We start from the raw sequence: 16,689 nt of genomic DNA on the forward strand, positions 1-16,689 counted from the left end.
CGGTTCAGAATCTTTAATACAATCAGCTACTCGGTGCGTGCCAAATGGTCCGCACACGCTTATTGACCACATCTTATCTAACTTAGTTTCCCCTCAAGTTCCTGGAATTGTCGACTTTAATATCACAGACCATTACCCTATTTTTTTACTGCTCGAAAGTCGTACCCAATCTAAACCTCAGACCATAACAAGACACTCGTTTGACTCCAGTAAATTTACCGAAATCATATCGCTTATTGACTGGAGGGACGTGTTGGAGGAACATTGCCCAGAAGTGGCATTCAACTTATTCTCTTCTAAAATAGTAGAATCAATTACCCTATGCACGTCACTGACTCCCGTTCATAAGCGATACTCTGCCCCCAGGAACCCATGGATAACGAATGGTCTCCTACGCAGCATTCCTAAAAGAGACAACCTTTACAAGAAAGTTAAAGCTCGGCCCTTCAATATTCCTCTTAAAATTCGTCATAAAAAGTATTCGCAAACCCTCGATGCAACGTTGAAGCAAGCTAAAAAGAACTACTACCAAAATAAAATTCTTCAAAACGGTAACAACACCCATAAGAACTGGCAACTAATCAGAGAATTCCTTAAGCTGGGTGCCGAGCAATCCTCTATAACTGAAATTCACGATGGTATGCAGACTTTAACGAATCCTATGGACATTGCTGACTCATTTAACACTTTCTTTTCTAAAGTGAATGTAACACAGGCTAGTAACGTTGCATGCCTCCCTAGATGTCCCCATAGTTTTTACCTGCGTCCTACCTCAGCTGACGAAGTCCATAATGTAATTCAAAATTTAAAAACCACCGGCCCCGGGTTAGATTTAATTCACCCATTTAAAATAAAGCTAGTTTCTCGTGACGTGTCCGCCGTACTTGCTAGCATAATCAATAAAATATTTACGACCGGCGTCTTTCCGTCTGAACTTAAACGTGGCAAAATTGTTCCAGTCTTCAAAAAAGGAGAGCGTAATTTTTTAGCTAATTACCGCCCTATAACTATTCTTCCGTTCTTTAGTAAATTAATCGAGAAGCTTATTTCAGATCGTCTAATGGCATATTTTGCTAAATTCAACCTTCTAACCAACTGCCAGTTTGGTTTTCGCCCTAATCTTTCAACAGAACTTGCGCTTATAGAATTTACAGATAAAATTAAACAGCTCATTGACAAAGGACACTGGGCTGGAGCGGTATTTATTGATTTCACGAAAGCTTTCGATACCATTAATCATGAAATTCTTTTTTCTAAATTAGAACCACTCGGAATTTGTGGGCCACCTCTAACACTTTTGCGGAGCTATTTAGCAGACAGGACCCAAGTGGTACGTCTTTTAGACGCAACTTCCCAACCTATAACTGTAAATCAAGGCGTTCCGCAAGGGTCAATTTTAGGTCCACTTCTCTTCTTAGTGTATATTAATGACTTGCCTACGTGCCTAAATAACACAACTTGTATTCTTTACGCCGACGACACAACAATACTAACAGGTGATCCTAATCTAGACGCCCTAACAGCAAGGCTAAACAAAAACCTCGAAAATATTGCAGCATGGTGTAATAAAAACGCACTCCAGATAAACCCCACAAAAACAAAATATTTAACATTTCATACCTCTAATAAGCATCCAGTTTCAGTTCCAAGCCTTTGCTTTGAACGCACCGCCATTCCTGTGTCACGCACAGTAACATTCCTCGGAGTTCTACTCGACACTCATCTGAAATTTAATCTCCACGTGAAATCACTTACAAAAAAAATTGGTTTTGGCATACGCGTACTAATTAGATCTCGAAGCTATTTTCAGAAACATATCCTGATATCTCTATACTATGCATTTGTTCACAGTCATCTTAATTACTGCGTATCGTCAACGGGAAACACATATTCTACTCATTTGTCATGTCTCCATCATTTACAAAACCAAGCAGTTCGCCTAATTACATTCAGCCCTTACAACGCATCGGCGCTTCCCATCTACACCAGTGTGAAGATTCCACCGCTAAAAGTTGCTTTTCAACTAAAACTGGGTGCTATCATCTTTCGGGCTCGCACACATGGCATAATTATTAGTAGCTTCTTAGATTCCCACCTAACAAACACCAACCCCACAAGATTTGCACAAGGCCTTAACCTACTGCTGCCTAAGGTCTACACTAACTACTGCAAACAAACAGCCATTTTCGCAGCCATTCAACTATGGAATTCATTACCAATAACAATTAAATTGTCTTATTCTATGCGTTCATTCAACAGTAGTTTAAGATCGTTTTTGCTTAACAATCTTTCCGAATAATAAAGTCTCGTATCGTAGTTAATCCTGTTTTTCCAGAGCTAATATTGTATAATTTCTTGTTCAAGTGCTTCCATACTTTATTGGCGTGTTACACTGATCCGTACCTAACTGCGAAATTTTAGTACTTGTACAAAATATTGCTTCTTAATTGCACAGTAATTTAAGACCATACTTGCTAACTTTTTTTTCTTTTTTTCTGAATAATACTTTTTGTGCTTCCCCTGTTTATAGTACTCAAACCTTTTTTTTTCTGAGATATAATTGCAGACTTTTTTAATAGTGTTTGCATATCCAATTAGCGTGCTAAGCTGACCCGTACCTCGACTGCCTACATATTTTTTAACAACATTTTCGCATTTATAAACAGGAGGTCCCCCCGACAGTTTTACTTTGGGACCTCCTTCTGTACTAATAACTACGTGCAATGTGTATGTACCGAAAAATGTTCAATAAATCCTTCCTTCAAATCCTTCCTTCCTTCAAGCGCGACGTCCATGTGCTGGAATTCTGTCACTCTCAACTTGCTCGACCCAATATTTTTTATTTGAATTTAATTCAATTGAGTTTATTTTACAACCATGTTGCAGGAAGACCAGGAATAAAGCTGTTTAAACAGCTTGGAGGGCCTCTGTCGCCATGCACCGCTGTTGTAAACCTACACAGGTGTACGTTGAGATGTAAAAACTAAATCGCAGTTAACGCGGTCCTAAAAGTGACATTACTGTAACAGAGCCTGAATTTGCACGCAATCATTGAGCACAAAAATACTGTGGGAATAAATGCGTTTCTCTGGAGCTGTGTTAGAGCACTGGGTGTCCAGGGATTGCCTTTCATTCGTCGCAGAGGGTTTCGTTGCTTCTGAATGAAGGTTTATTTTTTCTTGAATTTTTAACAATCCCAGGGGAGCTGCTTAGAGCGTAAAAATTATGTACACTTGACTCAGTTTTTCGCCTTATGGAGGTACAAAAACTGAAGTGCGTAGGTGGCCACTTCAGAGCTCGCCAGAAGAGCAGTTGAAAGTGTAGGGGCTCAAAAAACTCAGGGACGGCTCCTTCTCAATTCTCCTTTTGAACTCCTTGATCTCAGACTCAGTCCAAGAGCTTTTGTATGTGAAATAGCGCCACACTTAAAAGAAGGAGAGAAGTGAAAAGGAGAAAAGATATTGTGTTAATTATACTGCACAAGGCATTCCCCCTTAAAAAATTTTGCAGGCTTGGTTACCACCTTGTTCGACATGTGACGTAAGGTAAGATTTTGCAATTCGAAACAGAGCAAAAAAGACGAGACAAGAAATGACGACACCCGGCGCCGTGTGTCGTCGTTTCTTGTCGCGTCTTTTTTGCGCTGTTTTGAATTTCAGTTATTATGAACCAACTAGCCCAAACCACCGTTTCAACACAGTTCAAGATTTTCAGCATGTCCTTCTGCATAAGCTCAAAATTCACAGTGGCAAGGCAGGGCCTCTTGATATAACGTAGGTCTCGAACTGGGGGCAGCTTTGGGTCCTTTGTCAGGTCCACGCCAGGCCATGGGAGCTACCAAAGCTCTTTTAGTGTTTTTACGCGGCACAGGTTCAGACGAAGTGTTGTGACTAACTTCAGTGCATGACCCGCTAAAAAGGGCCCGCGCAACACACACCAGCCAGAGAACACCAGCGCCTGTTGTGCTCATTAAAGATTTCATTCGTTCATTCATTCATTCTGTCATTCATTAATTCATTCTGTGAATATGTTCGGGAATTCGTGCGCATCACGTCACATTTCCGTTTTTTTATTTTTTATTACACACACTTCCAAGCTATGGCGCAGTGGCTCGGCTCACGTCACCGTTACCATAAAGCGCATTCTCTCTCTCTCTCTCTCTCTCTCTCTCTCTCTCTCTCTCTCTCTCTCTCTCTCTCTCTCTCTCTCTCTCTCTCTCTCTCTCTCTCTCTCTCTCTTTCTATTATGTTTTTTAACATTTACAAGACAGTGTATCGAAAATGTCACGATGTTCAATGTTAGCGCGTTTGCTTTCCTACAGCCCATAATTGGGGCGTTAGACGATTTTAGAGGGCCAAAGTCAAGTAACTATGAATGAATGATTGATTGAATGAATGTACGATTAAATGAATGAATGAATGATGAATGAATGAATTAATTAATTAATTAATTAATTAATGAGAGTGAACTTCTTTGCATAAAGAAATATTTTAAAACACAATGGGAGAATAGAGCCACTTTAAACAGTGGAGGGTAGGGTCTGTTTGTCTTTTTTGGGGTCTCCGTTTATGTCATGGGTTTGGTGGGCGTCTGTCAACACATTAACCGTTCCAGATAAAGCTATTGTTCTACGCTGCAGACGGGTGGATGCGGATTTGTCTATGCTTTAGCATGCGCCGTGCACAGGCCACCAGTTCAGGTCATTTATAGTCAGACGATGGTGTGTAGATTTCCTCATACCCAGATTGTGTCGTATGCCTACGGAAAGCCAATAAAATGCATACGTAAGGGGGTGGGGGCTTATTATGATATGCACACGTTCATGCATGCTTTTGCGGCTTGTGTAAGTAGTTTGAAGTAGCATGAGCGCTTGTCGATTTTCTGGTTGAAGCACGAATTCTCTTTTTCACGTGAACCGCGAAATAGAGCAAGTAAAGCACATAAATCCTAACAAATCATTTTTATAGTAGCTCAAATGCAACGAACGGAGAAAGGCAAGGTAAGCAAAGCTTACATCAGCTACCACTTGCTGGTTTTTCATTTTCATACCTCTCAGGCATCCCAACCCATACTGCACGCTCTCAGATGTTCGTTATTAGGCACAGTTGTGTGCATGACGGACTCCCCTAAAAAAGGGGACCTTCAATGATTTTTTATAGTGAACCTTTTTCTGGCTAGGGTTGCGCAGATCTGTCGTTCCGGTCAGCGATTCTCGGCTGAAAAAACTCCGCTACCGAATTTGGTGAAAAAGGGCGAGCCATTCCAGAGCTCGAGACGTTCGTGTGTGCGCGTGTGTTTCTTTCTTTTTTCTCTGTCTGTCTGTGTCTGTCTGTCTGTCTGTCTGTCTGTCTGTCTGCCTGTCTTTTTCCTTGCTTCCTGCTTGCTTGCGTTTATTCGGGCTGCCGTTGTGCATTTCGAATTTCACTTTTCCTGTGTAGTCGTAACGGAAAGGACAGGGTAACCATGTACTGAACCTTATGTATACAATACAATCGTCGACTTGACTTGACTTGACTTGACTTAACTTGACATGACGCATATAGTCCCCACTTCCAGAAGCTGTGGACGTCAAAAGTTTACAAGTGCGTGAGCCCGTAAAGGCTCTTTTCTTAAAGGTGCCATGACCCGATTCTCCCCCACGAACCCACGAACCTCTACGTCCCCGATTTCATACAATCTGCCGATATTGAATGACGGAAAGAGTGGCTAGTCGCGGCATAATTTCTATCAAAGGTTTGTACCTGCGTTCAAAATTCTGTAACCCCAGCTTTATTGGTTAGCCCTTTTTACAGAGTGGAATGACTCTTGATGTTTTTAAGACTTACACTTTGTTACACTTTCTTAGTGGCAGCATTGATAAAAACTGCAAAATGAGTCGCCGGATTCACCTTCGGCGATATTATTTTTGCGGGATGTTTTGCAAAAATTCATTATGGTCCAGTTCCTTATACATTGATCAGGAATGAGCCTGAGTTTATAAGCAATTTTATGAACAGCTTCGACTTCCGACAATCTACTGGACCAAGCGTCAGCTACAACATTCAACTTGTCGTCGCTCCCTCGGCTGAAATTAACGGAAGTTCAAATTTTATACGCACTCCTGTTTCTCGTGGCCCTTGCCTTGTAGCTGAGCAATACGGCTGGGAAGTACCAGGCAGTGTTCCGGGTGATCTCATTTTTTCTTAGTCCCGTCTGTCGCCGTTTTAGTAAACGCAATAACTCCCCCAACCTCCCCCCCCCCCCCCTCCGGCCTTCCAAACTCCCTCTTTAAGGAAGCTTAACTTTGTATGTCGTTAGTGTTTACCACGTTTTGTAACTCGGCAACAGCGGGAGCTCAAAATGTTACCAATGTCGTGCAATCGAAACCAAAACAATAACGTTCGTCCGATTGCGCTGGGGTTCAACATGTCTTCACAACAGATTGTAACCTAATTCAAGTATTCTGCAGCATCGTAAGGCACTCTTTCGCACACCAAATCTATAAATCCAGCATAAACATTACAGTCCCCATGAGTTGCCGAAACATTCGATAAAACTTCTGAACATGTGTTCTATCAACTGTATACTGTCGTTTACTTTGGAAGGCAGTAACTGTTCTTCACTCTCTCGAATTTGATTCCGTCCGTGTTGCCACTGCCACAAGCTTGACGGCCGCTGAACTGGAAAGCATTCGTGGGGCTCTTAGATACATTATCGAAGCTGCTTCCCTAAAATTGTGCCTTTTATTCTGATTCCAAAGCTACCCTAAAAAGTACATGAGCAGTCCTGCGCAGCGTCGCGAAGCATGCCTTCCACTTACTCCCACCACTTGACTCCGCCGTGCGGTCCTTTCCACCTGTGCGACTGTCCTTTCCACCAACTTATTACAAAAATTCAGGACTTCTTGCATCGGGCCGTCGTATAGGGCCATGATATATTATTTCAATGGCTGCAAAGTCACTGTGGAATCAGCGACAACGTTTTGGATGATGCAGCTGTCCGGACGGGATATGGCAGTAAAAGCACCATCTTGCTTCCGATCTCAAGGACCGCTGCCGCGAAGATGCTTTGTCATTTCGGAAGTAGTACTACCATTCGTCAATGGTATACACTGGCATTGTGATTCCGCGCATTTACAACGAGAACACTCTGCTCCAGCGCCGTTTTCCGTGTGGCCTGTCTCGATAACAGTCGGCTATATTTTGTGGACTCTATTGTGGAGTGGCCTTCAGGAAAGCTTACGGCTTCCTCATCGGGATGGTCAGTAGGGCCCAAATGCGACACGTGTAGGACTGAAGAGACAACAGAGCAGTGGTTCTCAAACTGGGGTCCGCGAGTCCATTTCAGGGGTCTGTGAAGCCCTACCCGAATGTCTTATTCCCCATTTATTTCTTCCTTTTTCTATACCTGGCTGGAAATGAAAAAAAGGTGGTTTCGATACACGACTTGTGCCGTTTTCTCCACGTAGCACATGTTCTAACGTTGACTTTTTGCCCAACGCACCAGCTTTCCGGCAAAGCCAGACCCACAAGAGGATGGGTGACAGCTGCGAAAAAAATTGTTGGAAATTTGACACGCATAAGCGTAATAAAAATAAAAATTGGGCATTTAATAAGCCCGTTGGTGACTTTAGCTGCCAGTGCATATTATTTAACTTTAGGACACGATCAACATAGTTCATCGTGGGGTCCCCCATCGCTCTCGCAAGCTCGCAAAAATTCGCCGGTACACTCATTCTTGAGAACCACTGATTAGAGCGTGTGCTTTACGTTGCCCCCAATATTTATAGCAAGGAGGCGTGCTCTCCACCTACCTCAGCAGAGATGTCAGTGAAAAACATTCACAGTCGAAACCATCTTAAAACATCGATCCGTACCATAGACAAGGCGACAAAAGCCCTTCTATGTTTGCTGAAAGACACAAGCTTAGACGGTTGACTATAGTGCCCAAAAAGGAACTAGAGTGCGTGGGCGTGCCCCCTCCTGTTATCCCCCATTCGCCTGCCCTCTTTGTCATCCCCTGAACATCCTTCGCGCAGTGCCGAGTAATGTAAACCGGGCTCTACGCCTGGCGAACCTCCGGCCTCTTGCGTTCTCCTCTCCCAAAATAAATCGAAATGTTTTGTGCATGTAAGGCATAATCGTGCGTCTAATTTGTTCTGTACAAATACTGCAAACAACGAACCCTCAATATCCACGATTTCGTCCCAGTCTGTGCCGGGAACTAAATACCTTATGGCCGCTGACGTCCTCCAATGGTGATTTTCTCCAAACTGATTCTGTTCAAACTATAGTCGATGACAGGGTAAGAGTGCAGCTCCGCCCACAAGCGTTGTTTGGCCGCTAGCTGACTTTCCTCGGTTAGAAAAAATAGTTCGTTATATTGCAGCTGTTTATACCCATGATTACTAATATGAGCGGCTGACAGTATAACCATCTCATTATGATGTCGTTTATATATGTTTCATTCCGAAGAATGAATGATTTTCACAGGAAAAAGAAAAAGTCGTCCTCATTGAAAACTGCCTCAGGAGAAAAAAAAATTACTCACTAAAACAATGGGTATTCTTGATAGGAACTATTCCCGGTGTATTTTATACTTAAATCAAAGCTATCTGTGATTGTTTTACGGTTAGACAACAGAAATAAACATATAAACAACGCACACACGATTTTGTGGGTGTGAATAGTTCGACTTTCGACCGCTGCACGTCGCTTAGCCGTCGTCTGCTTGGAGAAACATAATCAACATAATGGTCGTCGTCAAATTTTGTCGGGCTCGTCGCAGTTCGACTATTTCTTCACTTCGCGTGTGCAATCATTGTCAAGAAATGTAGTCGGTACAATATCTTCCACAGCCATCATCACCGCTAAATCAAGCGTCGTAAACGCAGGGTGGAAGAAAGGGGCGGTTCGTCGCCGCAATGGCTGGATGCAGTGCACGGACTGTGTAAGCCCAGGGGGAAAAGGAAACCAGCGGCGAAAATTCATCGGTGTCTTTCAGAAATCGGCCGCTATATCAACGGGCCACGCATTGTTCTATGCGACTGTTTCGAACGTAGTGACGCACTGCAAACACCTATCGCGGCGACGCACGCACCCATGGAGGTCGCGATGCCGCATAAGGTGTCCTGCCTTGCGAAATCAGCTGTAGGTACGAAGAAACAAGCGTTATTTTATTCCGCCTAAACGAGACGACAATAATGTATAGCGCGAGCAGAGAACTGCGGGATGTGAAACGTTACAAGACTAATCATTTCTACTTCACGAGACACGCGAGTGGCAAGACGCTCTACGTCAGTTGGTTAGATTGACAGTATACAGTGTCATGCTTTCAATCCAGGCGACCATTTCCGAGGTGTTTCCCGGCGATGTAATAAAAGAGCTGGCGGCGTTTCTTTAGTGTCATATCACCACCGCGAAGTTTACAGTGGAATGATAACGCAGAGAACCCCAACTGACGGTGAGAATTGATAGAAAAACACCCTTAAGCACTAGCAGCCGCCTAAAAAAATTACTGTTGCGAGCTTTTATGGAAAAAAACGAATAGTGACCGACATATGCATCCGTCCGAAGTTCGTTCCCAAGTTGTGCTACATTCAACTTTCATTGGCTTTACACTGATGTGCAGCAGCCTACCGTGAAGATATTTTTATTGTTCATAAGGCTTTTGAAATAGCATACATAAAGAAAATATTCGGTTCAACATATAGTTGCTTTGAAGCCATGTCATGTCAAGCTTTTGTGGAAGCATTTTAATTTCTGATAATCTTCCCCAAACCAATAACCTTCCCCTATGTACACCAAACAGTGACGTCGAACACTGGCTGCCCCATACGAAACTTGAACGAACAACTACACAAGTGCACTCAATTCATACTGCACCTATTTAGACAACCACACTCAACAGGCCCAAAGATATGAGTATGAACGTGAGATCTAAGTGAATTATTTTAAAATGTGCCGACATCTCCATGCAAGCATTTCCATTTTATCCACTTCTGCAACCAATCAGAGCACGAAACTGGAACACGGAGAAGAAATATTTAATTCTCACTGCCCCTTGTCAAGGTGTCATGGGCTACTGCACGAGCATTTTCTATTCTTACCACACTTTCCAGCCAGCAGCAGCAAAGTGGCACCCTGAAAGCCTGACATTGGATCCATTTTGATTTGCTGCACCAGTGTGCCTAATGCAGCTTTAAAGCCAAAAGCAACAGTGTGAACGTGAAAAGCAGTGACTTCACAGCATGAAGGTGTGGCATGGATTCATTCTAACGTACTACATAAGCATCTTCAACTCTCACCACAACTTCATGGCCAGAAACTACAATGTGTGTGCGAGAGAAGCAGCAATTTTATAGCCTGAAAGTGTGGCATGAATTTATTCCATTTTAATATGTAAGTTTCTTCAACCCTCACCGCAACTTCATGGCTAGAAGCTACAATGTGTGCTTAAAAAGCAGCGACATCACAGCTTGAAGGGCTGGCATAAACACAATCCAACGTATTTTATTAGAGCTTTCACTTCTTACCATAGCTTTCTAGTCAGAAGGAACAGTTCAACCTTGCAAAGGAGTTACATAGCATCTTGAAGAGTGACGTAAAATCGTTGCGACCTGCTGAGTAAGTTTTTCCAATTTTTACTGCGTCTGAACCAGCCGGAAGCAACAGTGCGCACAGAAAGCAGCGACATGACACCCTGGAGGCCTGAAGTTGAACCATTTTGATATGCCGCATCACTGCTTTCTATTATTCTTGCAGCTGTATAACCAGAATCAACAGTGCATGCTTGAAAAGTATGAACCTAGCATTCTGAAGGGGTGACATACCTCATTTCTACCTGATACACAAGTGTTAGCAATTATTACTGCAGCTCTTCAACCTGAACCACCTTCAGTCACTGTTTGAAGGCTCTCCACAGTTGCTGGAACAATAAAAACATCTAAAAGTGGGAAGCAGTGTTGAATCTAAATTAAAGTTTGCTCCATGATAAGACGTTCAAACATGTCCTCCACTCTGTATAATAACAGTCTATCGTGACAGAGACACTGAAAATCTGAATGTCTGCCAATACACTGTAACCCCTTTCTTGAAACTTAAACTGCACGAGCACCAAAATTCAATAATTAAACTACAGCCATCACTATGAAACATAGCTGCAATAGACAAATTTTTATAACTCATAAAGCCCATCACACAAACTGCATGAAAATAAAGGGAAGATAAACTATTGGTTCATTCCTACTAAACGCATTCAGCTATTTCAAAACAACTTTAACAGCTCACGACACTTATGAGAAATTCCACACAGCACACGAAATACGCAGCCTCAGTACATGCATAGTCAGTTTCTCTGATGCCGCTTAGTGTAGCGATGGGAACATACGCACCATAAGCTTAGCAGGCATAATAAAAAGCTGCGCGCGTGTGTATTTTTGGCAATGTATAAAAAAATACGTGGTCATGTGCGGGACCACACTTTTCCGGCTGCCTTCAACGGCGTGGTTCAAAATCCACGAATCATGCAGTTTCGATGTTTATTTAGCCCTCTTATACGTTTCAGAAATGCTACTGATGATTACGACCAACCAATGACAGTCAAGAAACAAAACGCAACCACATTTGATTACCTCAACAATACTCGCACACGTTCATACTTTTGTATGTTAGATGATGTGCCCATTGGCACAAACAGAACGCCATAGGCACCCGTCTCTCGTAGGAAGGCAGGTTCCTACCGATTTTCTTAAAGCTACCCAACCCAGTCTCGGATAATTGTGCATGAACTTTACTTCTTCGCGAGTCTCGGCAATAATGGTTTAATCATACCTGTTTACGCCAGGGGGGAAAAAACGCCACACCGCTGCTCCGTTCGTACCCCGGCAGGCTAAAGCAATGCGCGAATCGGCAAGGAAACATACCTTACATTGTAAGATTTGGCAATCGTCTTAATAACGTGTTCGGCTGTACGAGCGGCAGTATCCGGCCAAAAAACACGCCGCACACGTTTGCACGATCCGCGTCGGGCCGGACGGACACCACGTAGGCCTGCGGTCGACATCGGGCGCAGCCTACGCTCACAGCAACAAACGAAAACGCTTGCAACTTGTCACCGCTACTGCCGTAAACGAGAGCAAATCGCATTATTTCTTCACAAAGGTTGCGTTACACCGACACAATTTCCACAATCACACCAGCAACAGATGCAGCTTCGACGCTTTGCCGTTCTCAGATCGAGTTCGTTGACGACGTTCCGAGTACGTAAAACAGCCCACCAGTGCCACCACGATTTCTTCACGTACGTACAAACCACGACGCGGCAAGACACACACGCGACAGGTGACGATAAGCGGCTTCTTGATGCACTACAGCCCATTCGTTACACAAATCGCCTACAGAGGTGTTGATTCTCGGCAACGTCGTTGTCGCTCGACACCGCCGCAGCGGTGGGGAAGCGAGCGCGGCCATAGTGGAAGTATTTCTCCTTTCAAACGTACGTCGCAGGCGTCACACAAACGGCTACACGCCATTGGTTGCGGATGAACACAAAATCCCTTTGATCTTGAAAAGCCGCTGCAGAGTTAAGCTGTCACCAACTATAGCAGCCATTCCAGAAGCGCAAAATGACAACAAGGCTGATTGAGATGTCTGTGAAACTTTTCCAGGTATAAATGCATGGTCTATTTATCTGTTCTTTTACAAAAAAAGTGCGCATGTCCGTATGCTAGGGATATCTGTCGTTCTCAAGAAACTAGACTCAGCAATTTTGGATGAAATTGAATTGAATTGTGTTTATTTTACAACCATGTTGCAGGAAGAACTGGAATAGAGCAGTTAAAACACCTTGGAAGCCCCTGGCCACTCTACACACCCCCTATAGTCAGCCTACACAGGTGTATACGCTGAGATGTGAAAACTCAATCGTAGTTCTCATGGTCCTAAAAGCGCCGTTACTTTAACAGAGCCGCAATTTGCATGACATGAGTGAGTACAAAAATACTGTGGGATTATATGCGTTCTTTGGAGCTGTTTCTGAGCGCTGTGTATCCAAGGGCTGTCGTCCATTCATCACACGGAGTTTGGTTGCTTGATAATAAGAACATTCATTTGCTTCTTGAATTTTTAGTATATCCATCGGGAAGTGCTAAGAGCGAAAACTTATGTACACTTGACTCAGTTGTTCGGCTCATAGAGGTGCGAAAACTGAATTGCGTAGGTGGCCACTTTAGAGCTCGGCGAGAGAGCAGCTGAAAGTGTAAGGGCTTAAGAGCCATGAAGAGAAAATACAACTTCGTGTAATTTGAAAGAACTAGGATTCAGTATCACACTCAGCTCCATAAGAGCCACAAAAGATGTTTTTAACAAAAAAAAAGCAAGAAGTATTGAAAAACTTTCAAATTTTGCGCCACAGTGACGTGTTATGAGCAAGAATGACGTCATACGGGCCAACAATAAAACATAATTTTCAGTGCGTTAACTGCACGTTAGCATTCAAGTGATGCGGTCAAATGGAACTAAAGGCCCATTACAGACGTCCAGTCATGTGTCGTCGCGACAGGTCAGTTAGGCGGCCGCCAATCGCACAAACAAGGTTCCGTGACGTCATAGAAAAGTTGCGGGAAATTGGCTAGGGGGTGGCGACTGCTTCACACGTTTTCTTTAATATCTCCGTTATTTGCTCGAAGATTGCGATGATATTGGGATCATTGTTATCGGGACTAAGCAGTCTTTCTAATAAACCCAACTTGTATTTTGTCTTCATGGCTCCTTTAAAAAGCTCAGGGACGGCTGCTCCTCAATTATCCTCTTGAAAGCCTTGATCTCATACTCAGTCCAGGAGGTTGTGTAGGTGAAATTGCGCTATACTGAAAAGGAGAAAAATGTAAACGAGCGAAGATAAGGGGTTATTAAAAGACTTGAAACTTTGGCGATTTGGTAATGGTTTATCTAAAAAATAACAACTGCGCTCTAATTAATTTGTGCGCAGTGGTTATTTTAATTATACTGTTCAAGGCATTCCCCCTTCAAAATTTAGCAGGCCTTGTTACCACTCGGTTCGACGTGTGACGAAGAGAAGATATTGAGTGTGACCTGCATCAGGGTGTCAAACCAGAACAGTAACCAATTTGAAACCGGAACTGAATCCGAATATTTGCCCGGAACCAAAACCGAACCGAACCTGTATTTCCCGCCAATTTGGAACTGAACCCGAAACGGTACCTATCGAAGGAACCGTTCCGAACACATTCCAGGAACGTTTAGAGAAACGGTTCTCGGAACGGTAAGAATAAACGGAAAAATATTGAGTAGGTTGGACCAACCTAAACATTTTTGGAGCCCTTTGCATTTCCAAATTTCGCAGCGCACCCCTCTCAACCATTCCGATAATTTTGTTACACACAAAATAGCCGGAAAATTTTTAGAATACGACAATCTAAAATCTATTAAATGACCTAATTTATGCACGTGCGGCACTGTTATGTTGTTTTAGCGTAAGATTTACATCTCGTAATGAAGTCAGGAAGAAGTTGCCTAATGAATATTTTGTGCTCATTCGAGAATTTTCGAAACAAGTATTTATATGAGGTAAGCGTGTAGGAAGCACCTCAACTAAAAGAAAAAAAATTGCGATCAACTGGCTTGATGCGAAGGAAATCCTCTAGCATTTTTAATACCTTCTCTCCATTTGAGCTACCGTTCTGCAGCCTTGGGCTCCCAACGACCATTACCGCTGCTTGTGATTACACTAAGCTACCGTCTTTACTACAATCCTATCGTTGTCACCTCTCGGTAAAGTACCATTAGCAAGTTGCTAGGTGGCTACCAATCACGGTGTAAGAATATTTTTACACCGTGCTACCAATACTCGCTGAGTCATTATAGCCGTTCCTTACTTCTAGCCGGTCTGTTAGCACATGGAAAGAGGGCAGAATGAAATACCTATAAACGCCACCTTCCACTCTTGACAGGTAAGGATTGACGCCGACACCGGGCAGTGTTTGACTTCTAGGAGAAGATTAAACGGATTTGAAACTTGAGTTAGATGAGAAGCGTAGCTTTAGCGAAAAGCGTGATTTTTAAAGTTGCTATCGAAATAAAATGCATACGTAATGGGGGGAGGTGGGGGCTGCCTATTATATGCGCAAGTGCATGCATGCTTTTGCGGCTTGTTTATGTAGTTCGAATCAGCATGAGCGCTTGCCAATTTACTGGTTACAGCGCAAACTTTCTTTTTCGCGTAAATTCCGAAATACAAGCACATATACACATAAGCACAGCCCATATATCCCAACTAATATTGCTTGATAGGAGCTGAAATCCAACGAAAGAAGAAACGCAAGAGAAGCAGAGGTCATATTAGCTACCACTTGCTGGTTTTCCATTTTCATATCTCTGAGGCACTCCAAACCGTATTCCAGGCTCTGAGACATTCATTATTTTGTACAGTTATGTCCATGACGGACTCCCCTAGAAAAGGGAACTTCCAAAAACTTTTTTACAGTGAACTTCTTCATGGTTAGCGTTGCGCAGATTTGTGTTCCGAAGCCTGGGTGGAAAAAAACTTGCAGAGGGCGGCGACGACCGTCCACGAGTACGCCAAGACCTGCGGGCTGAGCTGTGCCCCGCAGAAGTCGGAGCTGTTGATGGTGCAGCCAGGTAGTCCCAAGAAAGGACCGCCACCGAACGTTATCGTCCCGATCTACGGCACGAAGTTCAAGCCCACGCAGCAGGTCCACATCCTGGGCCTTTTGCTGCACGACGACGGCAAGGCAACCGCCGCCACACACAAGATCAAGACCGTCTCCGAGCATATCTCGAGCATGATCAGAAGAGTCACCAACAGGAACTGAGGAATCAAGGAAGACGACGCCCTGAAATTGATGCAGGCATTCATCGTGTCCCCCATCACTAACTCCGCCCCGTTCCTCCAGCTGACGAAGGGGGACCGTGAGGCCCAAGACACGGTGGTCAGGAAGGCGACCAAGCTCGCTGTGGAAGTGCCCGTCCAATCGTCCACGCAGAAACTGCTGGGCATGGGCAGGCACAACACTGTGGATGAAATGGCGGAGGCTCACCTCTCTAAACAAATGATCAGACGAGGAGGAGGAGGAATCAACTTTTACTGAGCCCAAGAAATCGGTGGTGCGCGCTGGCACCAGACGGGGTGGTTCCCTAGTTACGGGACCCATATGTTCCCAGCAGCTCCTGGCCCCTGTCTGTCAGTGCGAGCTGAGTCGGCAGGGCGGGGCTGGTCAACAAGGTCTCCCATCGCTCAAGGGGTTGGGGATTGGGGGTGTTGTGGGGAAGGGAAGGAGGGGGGTCTTGAGTTCTGTACACTCTGTCAAGATGTGTGGCAGGGTGCCCCTCTCTCTTTTGCAAAACGGACAGAGCGTATCGTGTTCCGCAGGGTACATGAGGTTCATCAGTACGGGATGCGCAAGCGATCCCGCCTGCGCTCGACGCAGGATCGTCTGTTGCTGCCTAGTCAGTTTGGGGTGCGGTTCCGGCAGTCTGCGCCTCTCCTCTCGGTACATCTGGGTAATGTCCCGAAAGCTAGTAACCGGGTGCGGTAGCTCTTCCGGCTCGTTCTCGGCCCGGATTGACATTTCTCGGGCATGGTAGTCGGCGATGGTGTTGCCTGCTACCCGCGAGTGAGCCGGGACCCACACGAGCTCTATGGCTCTTCCCGGTGGCTTGCACTTGGACA

At 44.2% G+C, this 16,689-nt stretch overlaps 1 protein-coding gene across 1 annotated transcript in view; it reads right to left on the reverse strand.

Moving 5' to 3' along the window:
* Nucleotides 1-3,136: 3,136 nt before the first annotated feature.
* The window catches only part of LOC144169174 (uncharacterized), a 70,376-nt gene continuing 56,823 nt past the window's right edge, over nt 3,137-16,689 (reverse strand). The window contains exon 6 of the mRNA XM_077698208.1: nt 3,137-3,424. Coding sequence (XP_077554334.1) covers nt 3,291-3,424 — 134 coding nt within the window. The 3' untranslated portion in view covers nt 3,137-3,290. The remainder of the gene's footprint in view (nt 3,425-16,689) is intronic.

Source organism: Haemaphysalis longicornis, unplaced genomic scaffold, assembly GCF_048455015.1.
Source record: "Haemaphysalis longicornis isolate Haplotype H1 unplaced genomic scaffold, Haemaphysalis longicornis Haplotype H1 scaffold_2, whole genome shotgun sequence".
In the NCBI taxonomy this organism is placed as follows: Eukaryota; Metazoa; Arthropoda; class Arachnida; order Ixodida; family Ixodidae; genus Haemaphysalis; species Haemaphysalis longicornis.